Source organism: Alligator sinensis, unplaced genomic scaffold, assembly GCF_000455745.1.
Source record: "Alligator sinensis unplaced genomic scaffold, ASM45574v1 scaffold372_1, whole genome shotgun sequence".
NCBI lineage: Eukaryota > Metazoa > Chordata > Crocodylia > Alligatoridae > Alligator > Alligator sinensis.
Window position 1 is genome coordinate 717,621 of NW_005842387.1, and position 15,734 is coordinate 733,354.

The following is a 15,734-nucleotide window of genomic DNA, read 5'->3' on the forward strand; positions in this document are numbered from 1 at the left end:
CTGGGGAATTATTCGAGCACCCACAGAAACAGCCAAGATCCGCCGGGCTGGGTAAGGGCGAGGTGCAGGGGAGGAGGAGCCTCGCAGAAGACATCTACGACGTAGGTGTCTGACAAGGGTAACCGCACTACACGAAGCCCCACCCACTGAAAGATCCAAGTTGTGGCAGGCGAGAAAGGGCAGACTGCAGCGCGTGGAAAGACCTCCCAGAAGGCCACCTGCGACGGCAAGCCAAGTACCGGTGAGCAGTATGAGCAAGGAAGCCCAAGGCAAGATGTATGAGGCCCGGCGGCTACATGCTGCATAGGCATATAGTACGAGATAGTCAGCACTTTTAACAGCTTTCTCTTTAGACATACATAAAGACTGCATAAACATCCCTACCTTTTAAAAGGGCATTTGGACATTTAACATCTTGAATGCTTTACAGGTAAGAGATCCAGCTAGAGGTCATTCCATTTTACAGTGGCTTGGATGCAGCAAGAATAAGGAGATTTAATCAGTTCAGAGATAAGAGATACTGCTATTTACTAGAAAATAGAGGTGATTAGAGGGTGGATGATCTGTTTGCATTAGAATGTCTCCTCAATCAGACAGGATTCAATCTTAAACAATGAATATAGTAATGATAATGAATTAGCTCATGGCTACAGAGCTGGATTGTTCTCTTGTGCTGATACTCCTGATTTTCTGATGCTAAGATGTAATTAGAGAACACAAATTACTTCAAATACTTTACTTTTAGAATCTTTACCAAAAGGTGTCTTTCAGTGTAAGCTGCAGTTGCCATAGGGCACAAGGCAAAATCCTGCTTCCATCTGGGCCAATGAGAATACTCTCATGAACTTCAATGGAGCTAGGATTTCACCTATTGTGACTGTGAATGTCCACACCAATTATGAATAGGACAGGAAGGCTGTTTGAGACAAGCTGCCTTCTATGTAATCTATTCTGTGAAAAGCATAAATGCTGAGCTCTTCAGAATAAATGGTCCCAGCTGATGATGCATTAAATCACATTTCAGGAATACAGAAACTACCAAAATGCAAAATTCAGTCTTTTATTAAAACAAGATCCGTGATTTTTTTTTTTTGTGACTGGAGGAATGAATTAATTCACACTTGTAATATTTTACAAACAAGGAGCAAAACCCTTGCTTCTGAGCATGTTCAGACCTATGCCATTAGAATATTCCTAGAAAAAGATGTTCTAAATTACAGAATTTTAGATCAAATCAACCCTTAATGCAAAATACTTTTCACTTGCAATACAAAATTAGGTACTCTACATTCCCAATTTATTCCAACATTATCTAGAATCATTCAACTTACAACTTCCTTCTACTTCAGGACTAATTCTTATTGTAGATGGTCCCATGCTGAGGAGTCATGTGATTTGTTTTCAAACAAAAGATTATCACATCCTGTAATTTAGTTTATCATGGCAGAAGATGCAAAAAGGAGTTACCACAATTATGCCTCAACAAAAAATGGGGCAAACATGAATCCGAAAAATAAGAGTTTTAAGAACAGTGTTAACTGAATGAAAAACTTATCTACCTGTAGCACTGCACAAAGCCAACAATCAACATGGAAAACAAAGTGGATATTTAATAATACAATGCTAACTAATGAAAGAGCCAGGGTAGAATCACAACCCATCAAATGGGAAAATTTAAAAATAATGTAAAAACATGAAACAGGAGCAATACCAAACAGGACACCAATTTAGCAAGGTACTTAAATATATAAATTTGAGTACTGCCATCAACTATTATAAATATGAGTATATGCTCTGTTGAATAGAAGCCTTGAAAAGGAATGTGCTGATGTGATTATGAGAAAAAAATCATATACAAATTGGTCAAAAAGAACTAGAGAAGAAAAGAAGAAAAAGAAAATGGAGGGTGAAATAGCTAAGTTTAAATTAACTTGTTAGCAATTTTGGACAGGAACCATTTATTTTTATCTTGTGTTTTAATACCTATCCCAATAATAATGAGACCCATGACCTTACTAGAAGGTCTTAGGTGCTACAGTAATATAAATAGTAAATACTTTTCCCCCTTGTATGTAATGCTGTCATCCTTACTCATGGTTTTTTTCAGTGAGATTACTCACGAGAAAAGATCTGAATAATACAAAAGATGGTAGTAGAATCTGACCTCTTCATTTAATGTGAGATGCGTCTAATTCTCCTAAATCACCTGGAAAATCTCAATCCCACCCCCTCCCTTTGGAAACAAATTATTCTCCATACCATATACATAGACAGTTGGTTCCCTGTATGCATCTTCCTTTGACATTAGCCAAACCATTAAATCTCTTGTCACTCTTCCATTTTTCATATCAACTGAACATGCACAGAAAGGTCATTAACAGTCTGGAGTGTGGCATATAATGGAGTTTTAACATACAGTAAATGTTGTTTTGACACTGTCAACAGCAAAAGTTGTCTACAATTCATACTCCAAGTTCTCTTTAAAAATAGTGTTAAATCTATACTGATTTTAAAACAAAATATATAATTATTTAAACTCTTAAATATACTCAACATTTTATTCTTTTCCATCTCCCTGACAGAAGGCCCTATTTACATACATGAGTTTCCATGCAAAAAAAAATGCAAAAGTTTTGACATTATAAAGTCATCATCGTATGTATATTACTCAAGATTCCAAGAAAAAGGTGCATACATGGGAGAAGCACAAGATTACAACAGATGAGACTAGAGAGCAGTATTTACCGACTGTAAAAAACATGTGTAAATGTTCCCAAATAGAACATGCATCAAGGTTTATTCCACACAGAACTGTACGTGCCCTTCATTTGCCCAACTGTGGAAACTGAGTCAGAACAGGTTAGGTAAGAAAGACCTTTTTACACCATAAAAATATGTTAGCTTGAGATTTATCTGTAGTGCTAACTTAAGTTAACTTTGCTTTAAAACATAATTTTAACTTTTAAAAAACCCCTTTCTTTAAAACTTTTAACATAAGTCTTGCTATAAAAACTTTTTCCTTTAAAACTTCACTTGAAAAAATCATTACTAGGCAAAATATAAAATTAGAGAGGCACAAGAAGTTAATGGGGTTAGAGGAGTTCATATTTATAAAACCCCTTGTTTTCCAGTGATTTATAATGTTGTTATAAGTTACCCTTCATAGCTGTTTTCCTAGAAAACAACTTGTATTTCTTTTTTTTCTGAAGTTTAAAAAGAAAAAAGTGTTGTACCATGAGGTATAAAGGAGCTGAATCCCTGGTTGGTTTAAGTACATGCATTCCTCTTTAGCATGGGAATTAATGCCCAGGCAATAAAAAGGAAGATCTCAACAATACCATTTTTTTAAAAAAAATCTCTGGTATAGGATGTTGCCTTTAACAGTTAATAAAAAACTCAGAATGGCATTTTTAAAACTACATTTGGAAGTTCTTTAAGTACTTATTTAGGCTAGCAATCTGGGCACTTTGGAAAAAATGCATATAAACCAGTTAAACTTTTTTCTTTTTGAGGACACAGTTATATTCTGCACTGGCAGGGGAATGACTAGTGAAACCAGATTGGTCTTTTCTTTTCATAGTTGCTATGATTCCTTTGCTTGATTTTCATATGGATTTTAAAATGTATCTATCACATGTGTAATATTCAAACACATCTTTAAATATTAGTTCTGTACAATCAGAGTTGCAGATCTTCAAAATTAAGGCCCTCATCTTGGGGATACTTAAGTATATGCTTAAATTGGCATAGCAGTTTAATAGGCAAGCAGTGTGAATTCAAAGTGTAAAGGTGTTTGCAGGTTTGAGGCTTGTCATCAAAACAAGCCTTGTTAAAACAGGTTGTTATAATTTTTGTTCTAGTAGGAAATTTATGGTTCTTTATGAGCTATAGCTATCCAGAGGTGTTAGACTCTGTCAATGACCTACCGTGAATGTGTAAGGAAAATGATTTTTAAAAACTTAGTTAACTATTTACAGGACAGACCTTAGCTGCCTAAACTCCCATAGTCTTAAATAGATTTGTTGTTTTTGTTTTTTAAATATTTGATTGAGTTCTACAAAAGAAGAAAAAGCTCAATTATAAATGTATTTAAATTTAAATAACAGCAGGTCAGATTTAAAGCCATGAAAAATAAAGGAACTCACAATTAATGCTAAAATGTCTAAAATAACCCCCAGCTTATTCATTCACATTCATATGATTTTTTTAAACTTATTCAAAGGTGAGTTATGAAATTAATCATCAGGGTAAATTTTTCAGATTTAATACCATATATAATCTTTTGGCTTTTGAACTGTTTCACCCATCAACATTCCTTGAGCTGGACAATGGAAAGACTTATTTCCTTACCAGCAGTGTCCATTATTGCTAAAGTAGAAGCCAACATTGCTTCTGTATTGTCCCAAAAAAGCCAGGTTGTACATGGTTTTTGGGGAACCCCCCCCCCGTCATTTAAATTCATACAATAACTATACGTGTGTTGAAGACACTAGTGTACTGATCTGTATTGTATCATACTGTATTAATTTACACCAACTATGAATTAGAGTTGAAAATATATCGTTTTAACCAGGTGCACATATACACATATAAACAAAATGCATGCATCGCTTCAGATTAATTAGTATGATTCCATTTAATTTCTAACATAATTGTTGATTATTGTTTTTTGCACTTTACAATTATGTAGAAAGATGAGTAGGCACAATAAATTGTATTGATTCTATACATACTCTTACTGTATTCTAGCACACCATAACGCACTAGTATTAGTATGATAGAATACAATATGATACAATTCAAGGTCAGTTTCTATGCTGTATAAGTTGGTAAAAGATACACTGAAGTCTTGTAAATAGGGCCCTAAGTGCTTAAATCAAACAAACATACAATTTCTGTAGCTTTACAGAGTAGAACAGTGCAATATGTGGTGTGCCAGTATTCCAACAAAACAGTCTGCAGTTGCAGTAGCTTATTATTTAACCTTGGAATAATTCTATCTGCTGCTCTAGCATGTCTACTGGATATAGCCGACTTCTGTGCACTCAGTTTTTTCCTCAGTCAGGTCTCCTGTGTTGTTTACATAAGGGATGTTTTGCTGGTTAATTCTTTCCTGGTAAAACAAGACAGCTTCCCAATAAAGGTAAACTAGCAGTTCTTCTGGAGGGTCGGTTCACAGTGCTTGGTCGACCTTTATCTCCATTTATTTCCCACCTTTTTATTCTGGAAGAACCTATGTCTGGCTTCTTTGGGAAAGACCCTGCTGTGACTTTTTGCCTTTTTTCAGGAATCCCTGAAATTACTGTAGAGTTCAGAAATGTCCTCTTCGGTTTTCTTGTCACCTGCAGCTTTTTAGCATCAGAATTTTCCTTTTTGAGGTGCTTTCCGACTGCTGTTTTCCTCAACTGGTGCTGATGGATGGAAAAGACAGAAGATCTTTGGGCACAAGATGAGAGCTTCTTTCTTATCCCCTCTTTTTGTTGTTTTTTAGTTCTGGTGGTTTGTTTGGCTAGGGTTACTCTACCTCCTTTCCTCCCAAGTACATGCCTGACAGGCATGGGTCCGGCAGGCTTCTTGGAAAAACCGGGTTCTTTACGAAAGCCTTCTTTTCTCTTCCACATAGGCTTTGGATTCTCCTTCTCCAACTGCTTGCTCCTGACTGCCATCAGAGGTGTTTTGGCAACCCTGCTACTAAATGGAGTTAATCTAATATCTCCTTCCATCTGAGACTGGCAGGAGCTCAGAGGAGAAATGATAGTGTGTTTATAGGACTTCTCAGAGTGACCAGACACTACATAATCAGATCTTTCAGTGGAAACAGAAGACCCATCTGTCCTCTGATTTGAGTTCATATCACCCCCTTTTACTGGATCAGGCAAAAAAGATACTGAAGATGAAGTACAAAATTCTGGACAGTTGAAGGAGTTAGATGGTGTACATTCTTTCTGTGTATCAGCTAGCTTCTTCAGGTTTGCATCAAGGCTGAGACTTCTGAATAGCTGTCTAACATGGGGTGGCTTTTTAGCCCCTTCTCTAGCTGTGCTCTTAGGTGGCATTTTTAAAATTCGGTTGGTCAATGGATCATAATATTTAAGAGAACACTGTTTGTATTTGTACCTGACAGAGTCCTTACCATCTGTGGAGTTATGTTTTCTCATTTTAGGGATATGTATAGGTTTGCCTTTAAACTGTTTAATTTCTGGACAAGAAAGTACATAAACCACTGTCTTAGGCTGCAGAGGGCTCATGATTTTGCTATAGGATTCGGGAAGTTTGAGGGCACATAGTCTGGTTTTCATGTTTGGAGTTCTTTCATTCTCTGGCCAAACAACATTTGTTTTCCGACTTGGTGGATCATATTCCTTTCTAACAAATTTTCTTTTTACTATTGGATAGTTCACTAAACTGGTTTGAGTCGCATGGCTGACTTTGACCACTTGGCACCTTGAAGCAAGGCGCCAGGTTCTTCTCCGAGGCATTTTAGGTATTTGTGTGTTGCATAGCATTCCCAATGCTAAGGAAGGATTATCAGGAGTCGAGCCAGTGCTTAAAGCATCATTAAATTCTGGCAGTGCTTTAACAGACTCTGCTTCTGTTTTGTTACCTACAACGTCACTCTTCCTTTCATCTTTCTGCTTTTTCTTCTTCATCCTCTTCCCTGGACAGTTGGTTGAGGACTCACTGTCAAAGTAACAGCGGAAGCGACCTTCTTTGAAATCACGCACAAGTGCTTCAATTTTTCTATCATCCTCATACATTATCTGGGACCATGTCTTTCCAACAAAAGAAGGAGGCACATAAGGCAGATCAGGAAGAACTGTTTCCTCATTACAAGTTATTATATCGTGTTTTGCTGCTTCTACTTGCTCCACGGAATCATCTTTTAAAACACAGCTAAGCTGGGTTCCATAGTTCTTATCTTCCAGATTTATTTGGACCTCTTTTAGAAATTCAATGTCTTTTATAGCTGCTTTGGGAAGTTTTGTTCCTGACTGAACAGGTGCATCACAGTCAAAACTCATTTCAGAGCCCTCTGGCTGACTGTGGCTTAGAAGTGATGAAATATTTAAAAAGGAATTGCTCTCTTCACCTTTGCAAGGCAACTCTCTCGGAAGAGACCCATGGCAGTACTTCAGAATAACTTCTTCAATTATTTCATCTACTGATGTTTCATACCCTCTGCTAAACTGGATGTCTTTGCATTTTTCTAATTGCAATGATATTCCAGAATTTAGCGACCTGCTGGTCTCCACCATATCCCTGAGATGGAAGTCAGACAAAGTTTCATCCTGAGATTGTAAACCATCTTGTTTAAAAAAAGATTGACCTGAGGTAATACATAAAGAGTTGCCTTGGCTATAGGTAGGACTTTGATGCGAAACTGAAGGCGTTTTTGAGTGGACTGATGCCAGAACAGGTCTAGGATGTCTATTCAATAATCCAACCTTACTGCATACATCCTTCTTTGTTTGATCACATATGCTACTTGGAATCAAATTTAATGTTGCTGAATACCTAATATTTTTTGCAAATGTAAGTGTAACAGGAGGACTGTGAGATAAAGAGCTAACAGGCAAATGGTGAGGTAGTGGGCTCACAGTTGTACACTGGCCTTCGTGGCTACTGTTTGTAATCTGAGCCCCATTTGTCAGGTTATGTCTTTTCTCACTGTTACAAACGTCTACAGGTTGCTGGGATATTCCTAACATACAGTTCTTCCCCCCCTCTGGTTTTTGGGTGAATGCCAGTAGCACAGGAATCTCCTTCACCCCCTCAAGTATTTGACAATGAGTAGGGGAACATTTCTCAGCAATGGATTCACCACCTTTGCTAGACATCTCCTCTCTGTTTCTAACCATCTTTTCCTCCACCCCTTCTGGAAGCAGGCAAACATCTCTGGGTGCCAATGGAGTGACAGGAGGTGGCATGTCATCATATGTTGGTCTGGAAAAAAACAACAACTGTATAAATACTGTAAAATATACTTAAGGTTTTTCCCGATGAAGGTATTAAGAATCCCATAAACAAAATTAACTTTGGCACATTATAGCTAAGAATGAACCCAAACCGCTAGCTATATACTGTACAAAACCAGGCATAAAAAGAAAAAGAAAAGGAATGTTCCATAAAGAACCCAAAGAAAGAAAACAATTTGAGCTACTCAACATGGAGTAAGACAGCTACAGGAACTGGTATTACTGATCAGCTAAGAAAAGCACAATCTATAATTTGGGTATATATTTATATTTTTAACAAGGTCTAGTATTATTGGAGGAACAATCTTATTTACTCAAAATAGTGGCCTATAAAGGAAATAACAGATTTTGAAATGTTGGCCGCCCCCCTTTTTTTTTTTATTAAAAAGTATTATAATTACAAAACCTCTATGAAATTCATACACAACAATTACAGTAATGTTAATATATATATGGAGTGAATTAGGGCACAGTGGTTAAGGTATCTTGCTATGGTGTCTGAGATGCGAGCTGGAACTCACTCTGGATTTGTGACAAAGGACTACCCAACCCAGCTGTAAAAAGGTAATGGTCATCCAGATTGGGAACCCAGAAGGACCTTTGACCATGCTATGGCAATGAACAGAGAGTAAATGAATGGACCATTTGTATCGGGGGGGGGCATGGTAATTACCTCACTCCAGCAGATTCCAGCATTACGTGCATCAGCATCCCTGTGCTGAAAAACAAGCTTTAGTTAAAGTGCCCCTGCCACCATTTTTCAACACGGGGATGCTGGAACACGCGATGCTCCAGGAGCGTTAATTACAATGGTTCTTGGAGCCACTCTAATTAAAGTGCCCCTCCCCCACACTCCTGGAGCAAATGTATAAACACCCGAGGTTATGACCAAAACTAACAGAAGTTAGATTGGAAATACAGCCTCACATTCCATTCTAAACTCCCACAGTTTTCCTTACAGGCTATCACAAATTAAAGGTTTATAATTCTGATAAGAAAACTTAACATTCTTCAAGTATTAGTTTGTCATCTGTGAACGCAAGTACAGTGTCCCTTTCCCTCTCTCAGCTGCGTCAGCATTACAAGACAAATAGAGCAAAAACTTAGATTTGGGACTAGATCAGAACAGGGGAGAGAAACTTGGAGATTCTGCTGCATACAAGAGACTGCAGCACTATTCCCAGAACACGTCTGGTGCCAAAAATCTCTATCACAGTGAAAAACAGTATCTGAGCTACCAGAACAGTAGGGGATAGACCTTTACACAATTTTATTGTGGGAACAGCAAAAATGGAAAGTAGCATACACCCTTCTTCCCCGAATTACCTCTACTGGATTCAATTTCCAGGACCTTCGTGCAGAAAAGCATGATGTACCATTGCAGCTAGAGTAATCTGTAGTCATTGTAACAAGCATTTGTGCAAAGGAAGCTTTTGACTGTATATAACAAATAGACACCACAGCAATATAGGCTTATATGAGCAAGCATACAAAATATGAATATTAGGGGTGCACCGATTGAGATTTTGGGGCCCAATACTGATAGTGGACTTTCAAGGAGGCATATCAGCCAATACCGATCCGAATTCTGATATAGTTGCATCCAGCTGGTAAGTCCATTGCGGTGGAAGGGGAGGGGGGGGGAAGTGGTGTAGGGGGGCAGTTCAAAGCTCCCTCCAGTGAGGGAGGGGGCAGGGGCAGCCACTGGCCAGCTGGAGTGGGGCAGGGCATGGGACAGAGCCGCGGCTCATGTCACTGCTTGCACCCTGGAGGGCACATGGGGCGGCACAGATCTGTGCAGGGCAGGATGCAGCTGTGGGCTGGAGCCGGGTCCGCACTAGGCTCTTCTCGGTAGGGGCTGGGCTCAAGGCGGGGGCTATGGAGGGGGTTACAGTCACCCCAAATTTCGCTGTAGCCCCGCTCCCAGTGCTGATGCTATTGCCTGCCCAGCACAGCCCTGGCACCACCCACGCACTGAGAAGAGCCAGGGCTGCACTGGGTGGGCAGCAGCATTGGTGCTGGGGGCAGGGCTACAGAGAAATCTGGGGTGTCTGCAGCCCCCGCCCTAAGCCCAGCCCCGGCCCCAGCCTACAGCTTCAGCCTGCCCAGTCCAGGAGGGGTACACACACCCCCACCACGGCTTCCCGGGGTGCATGGTGGCAGGAGACACCCCCCCCTGCACAACAAGCTGTGGCTCCATCCCACACCCTGGCCCAGCTGGGCAGAGCCTGACCCTGCTCCCTCCCTCGCCAAGGGGCGTTGATTGCCCTCCCCACCACGCCCCTTCTCTCCCTGCTCCCCTTCCACCACAACGGACTTACCGGCTGCACGCAGCTCTCCACGCTGCCGGACTCTGCTCCTCACTGCCTGAGTACTGTGCTGAGGCTGCACGCACACACAAGCATTTATCGGCCAAATTGTCAGCCACATTGGGCCGATATCCGATACAGGCAATTTTCTTTATATCGGTACTGATCTGATATCAGACCGATGTATCAGCGCACCTCTAATGAATATATGATCCATGCGGCTGTCCTGTATTTGTATAAGCACTTGGAGAGATTGCATAAGCAATAAATAAATGTACCATATTTACTCAAATATAAGATGATCCCAAAAATAAGATGACCCCCACAATATTAGATTCTATATATGAAAAATGTATAAATTTGTTGTAATTTTCCAGGTACAAAACCTAAATACTGGAGGGCTGTCTTGAATGCCACCCCCCACCCCCACATTACTACAGTGGAGAAAGTAGTGGCTGGGGGTGGGGAGGGTCAGGTGGCCCCTTGCTTTCTTCCCCCTGCAGCCCTCCCGAACATTTACACCCCTCCACTCCCAGCTCTCCACCAGTCCTGCCCCTTCTCCCACTCCACCAGTCTCTGCCTCTTCTCCCCTGTTCCCCGCTTTCCCTGCCTCTTCACACTCCTGCATCTTACTGTCATATGCTGCTCTGGCTACTCAGTTCCAGAGAACAAAACGTGGAAGTTCAGCCCTTGCCTGGCCATGCAGCAGTGTTGGGGATGGTGATGGCCAGGCAAAGGAAAGAGTTTCCATATGCTCCCTGCCAGGGAGAGACCCCAGCCTGGGCTGGAGCCGAGTTGTGCCTGACACTGAAGGGGAGGGAAGAGGAGGATGGAGGGGCAGAAGATGCAGAGCGGAAGTAGAGGGAAGTGCAGGAAGCAGGACCGGACACAGGCATGGGCGAACCAGGTGGCCACCGGGGGCCCAGACAGAAAGGGGGCCTGCAAATGGTAATTTTTTCCCCGTTGTCCAATTATTATTATCATCATTATCTCTGGCAAAGGGGGGGCAATACTAAAAGTTTGCCCGGGGCTGCCAGGAGTCTAGGTACATCACTAGCAGGAAGCTGCTGTGGGTCTAATTCTGGCCTCAACACAGGCTCAGGGCCAAAGTCAGAACTGCAGCAGCTGCTTGCTCCCCCATCCGCTTATATGCAAATATAAGACTAGAGACTTTTTTCCTGCATGATGACTGGGGGGGGAGGTACTTCATCTTATATTTGAGTAAATACAATAATTTTTCAGACAGAGAGATAAGAAAATATCCAAATGGTATACAAAGTGTTTTCTGCAGAGATGTGGGTTTTCCATAAAATTTTGAATGGGAAAATTTTCCAATGCCCTAAATAGAGCGTGACCTGATTTAGCATGTTTATTTGAATTATACTTAGTAAACAAAACTAAAAAAGTATGCCCATGTTAATTTTATGTCCCAATAGCCACAAGTATTTGAACTGAAATATTTAATTAGGAAAAAAAATTAAATGCAGCACACTTAATGTGGAAAATATTATATTCACACAAATTCAAAGCTTTATGTGGAAATTTTTTTTATTGGAATACTTGTAACAATGTAAAGACAATACACAACAGCATGTACTTCTCTTACATTGTTTGCTTAAATTTAAGGAAAAAAAAAACCCACACGAAGGCACTGAAAACTGTTTACACACTAATTTTAGCACACCCAAAGAACTGTGCATGATATGCCATGGTTGTCCACTCATCTACTTCAACAGAGTTTAACTCTTTTCCATTGAGGTCATCGCAGCACCTCCAGTTTCACTGTCACTAACTGTAGAATCACTTGCACTACTTCTTAGTTCCATTTCAAAATCAGATTGAGGCAAATCTGATTCAGAACTACTTAAACCACATTCTCTTTTGCTGAAGGATGGTTTTACCAATGAGTCTATGGGCAAGGGCAACTTATCATCATACTGCATCTTCTTCACTAATTGTGCTTCTGATTCTCCAGAAGCAAGAGATTTTGAGAAATAGAAACAAGCTAAGTGGTGCATTCATTTGTTAGTCTATTCTTCCTTTTTGTCTTGATTGACCTGAAAGCCCTCCAGTTCCGTTCACAAGAGGCTGCTGTTGGTGGAATGCTTAGGATCCTTAGAGCAATCCTGGACAACAATATCCCTTCCACCATGTGAGAGGAGACAGTTTCTGCTGCCCACCAAATGATGTTTTTGCTCCAAAGTTTTTCTTTTAAACAGTACTTGGCAATGTCTGTCATCACAGCTATTTCACTGATGTTGGGGACATTCTGAGCTACTTCCATAATTGTACTGAAAGCAGTAGATAATTCATCTTCTGATAAGTGTTGTCCTCTGTGTTGAGGATCCAAAAGGTTTGCTGCCAGATGAACTGGATGAGAGCAAAACTCAGATCTCTTAGTAAACATTTGTTTTACTACTACTTCTTTTTTGGATAGAGGTGAAGAAGGCAAAAGTTCAATTAGATTTTCATTCAGTTGACTGACTCTCTCTGGAATATTTGAAAGGCTTGGCGTATCTCCGTCAAGTTTCTTGATAGCCACTGAAATTGATAGTGGCAAATTGGATACTCCTTGAACTCGAACCCAGAACACATCGTTGTCGAAAATCTGCTCCCAAATGTTCACGGGAATAATCTGGGATACTACTGACTCTCTCTGGAATATTTGAAAGGCTTGGCGTATCTCCGTCAAGTTTCTTGATAGCCACTGAAATTGATAGTGGCAAATTGGATACTCCTTGAACTCGAACCCAGAACACATCGTTGTCGAAAATCTGCTCCCAAATGTTCACGGGAATAATCTGGGATACTGCGTCATCTATTGAAGCACACTGCAAACAGTTCTTTGTGTGCAGCAAACTATGTAAACACTTTGCAGCCGAGCCCCATCTAGTTTCTCCACACAATAAAAGTGCACTTTCCTTCCCCTGCTTCTTTCTGTAATTTCTTCAAAGTCTGATTAGCAACATGATGATTGTTGAATACCTTCACAATTGCTTTGCAGTTTGCCAATATTGTCTTCATTGTATTCACACTCGCTATGTCCTTTGCCAGAAGATTCAACCCATGAGCAAGACAGCCAAATAGTATTAAATGCAGATAGTTTGCCTTTAGTATCAGCCATGCAGCGTTCGTGTTACTTGCATTATCAGTTACAAGGGCTTGTACCCTGGAAGAGACCTGCACTTTCAATTTCTTCACAGAATCATTTGGCTATGTATTCACCTGTATAATGAGAAGATTTGTTAGCAATTGCTTTCAGGAATATTGGTTCAGGTGTTGCTAACATAATGTTCAATAAATGATTTCCTTGTATATCAGTCCATCCATCTGACATCAGTCAGTGATTCTGCTTGACCAATTCTTTGAATAACCACTGTTTGAACCCTGTCATACTCTCTATCTAAGAGAGAATGTGATAAGCGATAACGTGATGGTAACTTATATGATTGATGAATGAGTTTGTAATGTTCATTCCAGTACTGATTTTCAGTTATGGAAAAAGGTGCGCCACTTGCAAATATAGCTCGAGCTAATATCTCATCTGCTTTTTCTTGATCTTCTTTCGACGTTTTGTCCACAAAGCTTGATTAAAAGCTTGACTGTCTTGAACAGCTAGTCATGGTGGATCTATCTGGTGACAGTGATCTTGAAAGCGAGGATCCTGCTGTTTCTTCCCCCAAACCTGGTAGCTCAACATTTGCCATTTTTTTGCAAATCTGCTATTTCACTTGAGCTACCAAGTTCCTGCAACAAAAGGGGGAAAAGATTTTTATTTTAGCCTATTCTAGTCTGGCCTCGTCCATCAGAAGAAGCATCAGGGAGCTTGCTTCCCCCCTCTCTGCCAGAAAGAATGCTTTGTTGCTCAGCTTGCTGCTCAGTTGCCCTGGGACTGCAGAGCCAAAGGGAAATATAGTCTAGCCTCTGCCATTGGCCAGAGTACTAAGCTCGCTCTGCTTGGTTGAAATTGTTAACTATTTATCTATTATGTAATTTTAAAAAATATATATTGTTAAGCCTAAGCCACTCCGGGTGCTTACTGGAAGCAGAAAAGCAGGATACAAATATTTTAAATAAATAATAGCCCAGGGTTGCATTAACAACTTTTAAAATTATAATGTTTTAAAATAATATAGGTGCTAGTCTATGCTGTGCATTGCTTAACATTTTTATTTTTTTTTAACTTACATAGGATTCCTGAAGTAGACTTTTCTCAGATGATGTTGTTCCACCACTTTGTTGTATTAGCTTTCTATATATGGCTTGTACTCTTTCAGGACAGTTTCTACATGTTTTTAAATATTTCTTCATTCTTCTTGCATTGTTAGCATACTGCCCGCAATATTTACATCTACCAACTTTCTTCCTTCCTTCAGTGGCTTGAACTTCACTATAATGATGCTACAGACTTTTTTTCTGATTGGGCATTATGATGACTACTTCAAAGCAAAAGCACTAAAAAACTAACAGATCTTATGGAAACACTTTCAACTTCCCCAGCTCAAGAAAAGAAATGAGACACTGCTCTGTGTGTTTGCTGAACTGAAAGGGGAAAAAAATTAATCACAGTTTTAGTTTTGGTTTTGTTTTCACTTGCAGTCTGAGATGAAATAAGAATTTTAGCTTTGGTTTTGATTTGGCCTGCACAGCCAATTAGGTGAATTCATAACTTGATTTTTGGTTTGTATTATTATGTGAGTATATTTACCCTCCTGTTTACAAATCAATAAAGGGCTAGGGTGGCAGAGGCAACAGCCCTCTAGTGGAGAGCTTGCCTGTGAAGCTGTCCAGCCATGGGGCTGGAATGTATGTATACTCCAGCTCCCAGGCTATTTTTCTACTGGCAAGAATTTTATACAATTTCATACCAATAGAAACATTTTTTGTATGTGATTTTTGTCCTAGCAAGGTTCAATGGGTATCCTAACAAAGTACACTGGTCAAAAACTGGGTCCTCAAGTCTGCATTTACCTTGCCAGTGTTTTGCACCTAGTTCTATAGACCCTGAATCCACACAAGATCAAGCCCTTAATACAGTATATAGCCTATTTTGCCATATTCATAAGGCTAGACTTCAGAAGTTAGATGTTCTTCATCCAATTATTTCTTTGTTTAGAAAAAAGATTCAGTTCACACAAATATAAGTAACTGAAAACAGGGTGGATTGATTTAAATCATGATTTAATCACCAAGAGAAACCTCTTATTTTAAATCACTGATTTAAATCTGTCTCGGACGACCGGAGCCGACTCAAGGTGATTTAGAAATTACTCGTTCGCTGGGCGGGCTGGTGAATGGAGAGGCAGACAAAGCTTAGTGGTTGCAAAAACTTTACTTACGCCGCTTGTAGCCGCGACGCAGACGGTCCAGTCGTTTGAACAACTATGTGAGTTGTTCCAGCTGGCAAGGCTCAGGCCAGCTAATCCGTCCACAAATTAAGCCAGCGGGG

The 15,734-nt window shown here is 40.1% G+C and overlaps 1 protein-coding gene across 4 annotated transcripts in view; it reads right to left on the reverse strand.

Moving 5' to 3' along the window:
• Positions 1–1,046: 1,046 nt before the first annotated feature.
• The window catches only part of ZDBF2 (zinc finger DBF-type containing 2), a 38,017-nt gene continuing 23,329 nt past the window's right edge, over positions 1,047–15,734 (reverse strand). For all 4 annotated transcript variants that reach the window (XM_006029555.3, XM_025211052.1, XM_014522681.2 and 1 more), the window contains one exon: positions 1,047–7,944. In XM_006029555.3, coding sequence (XP_006029617.1) covers positions 5,103–7,944 — 2,842 coding nt within the window. In that variant the 3' untranslated portion in view covers positions 1,047–5,102. The remainder of the gene's footprint in view (positions 7,945–15,734) is intronic.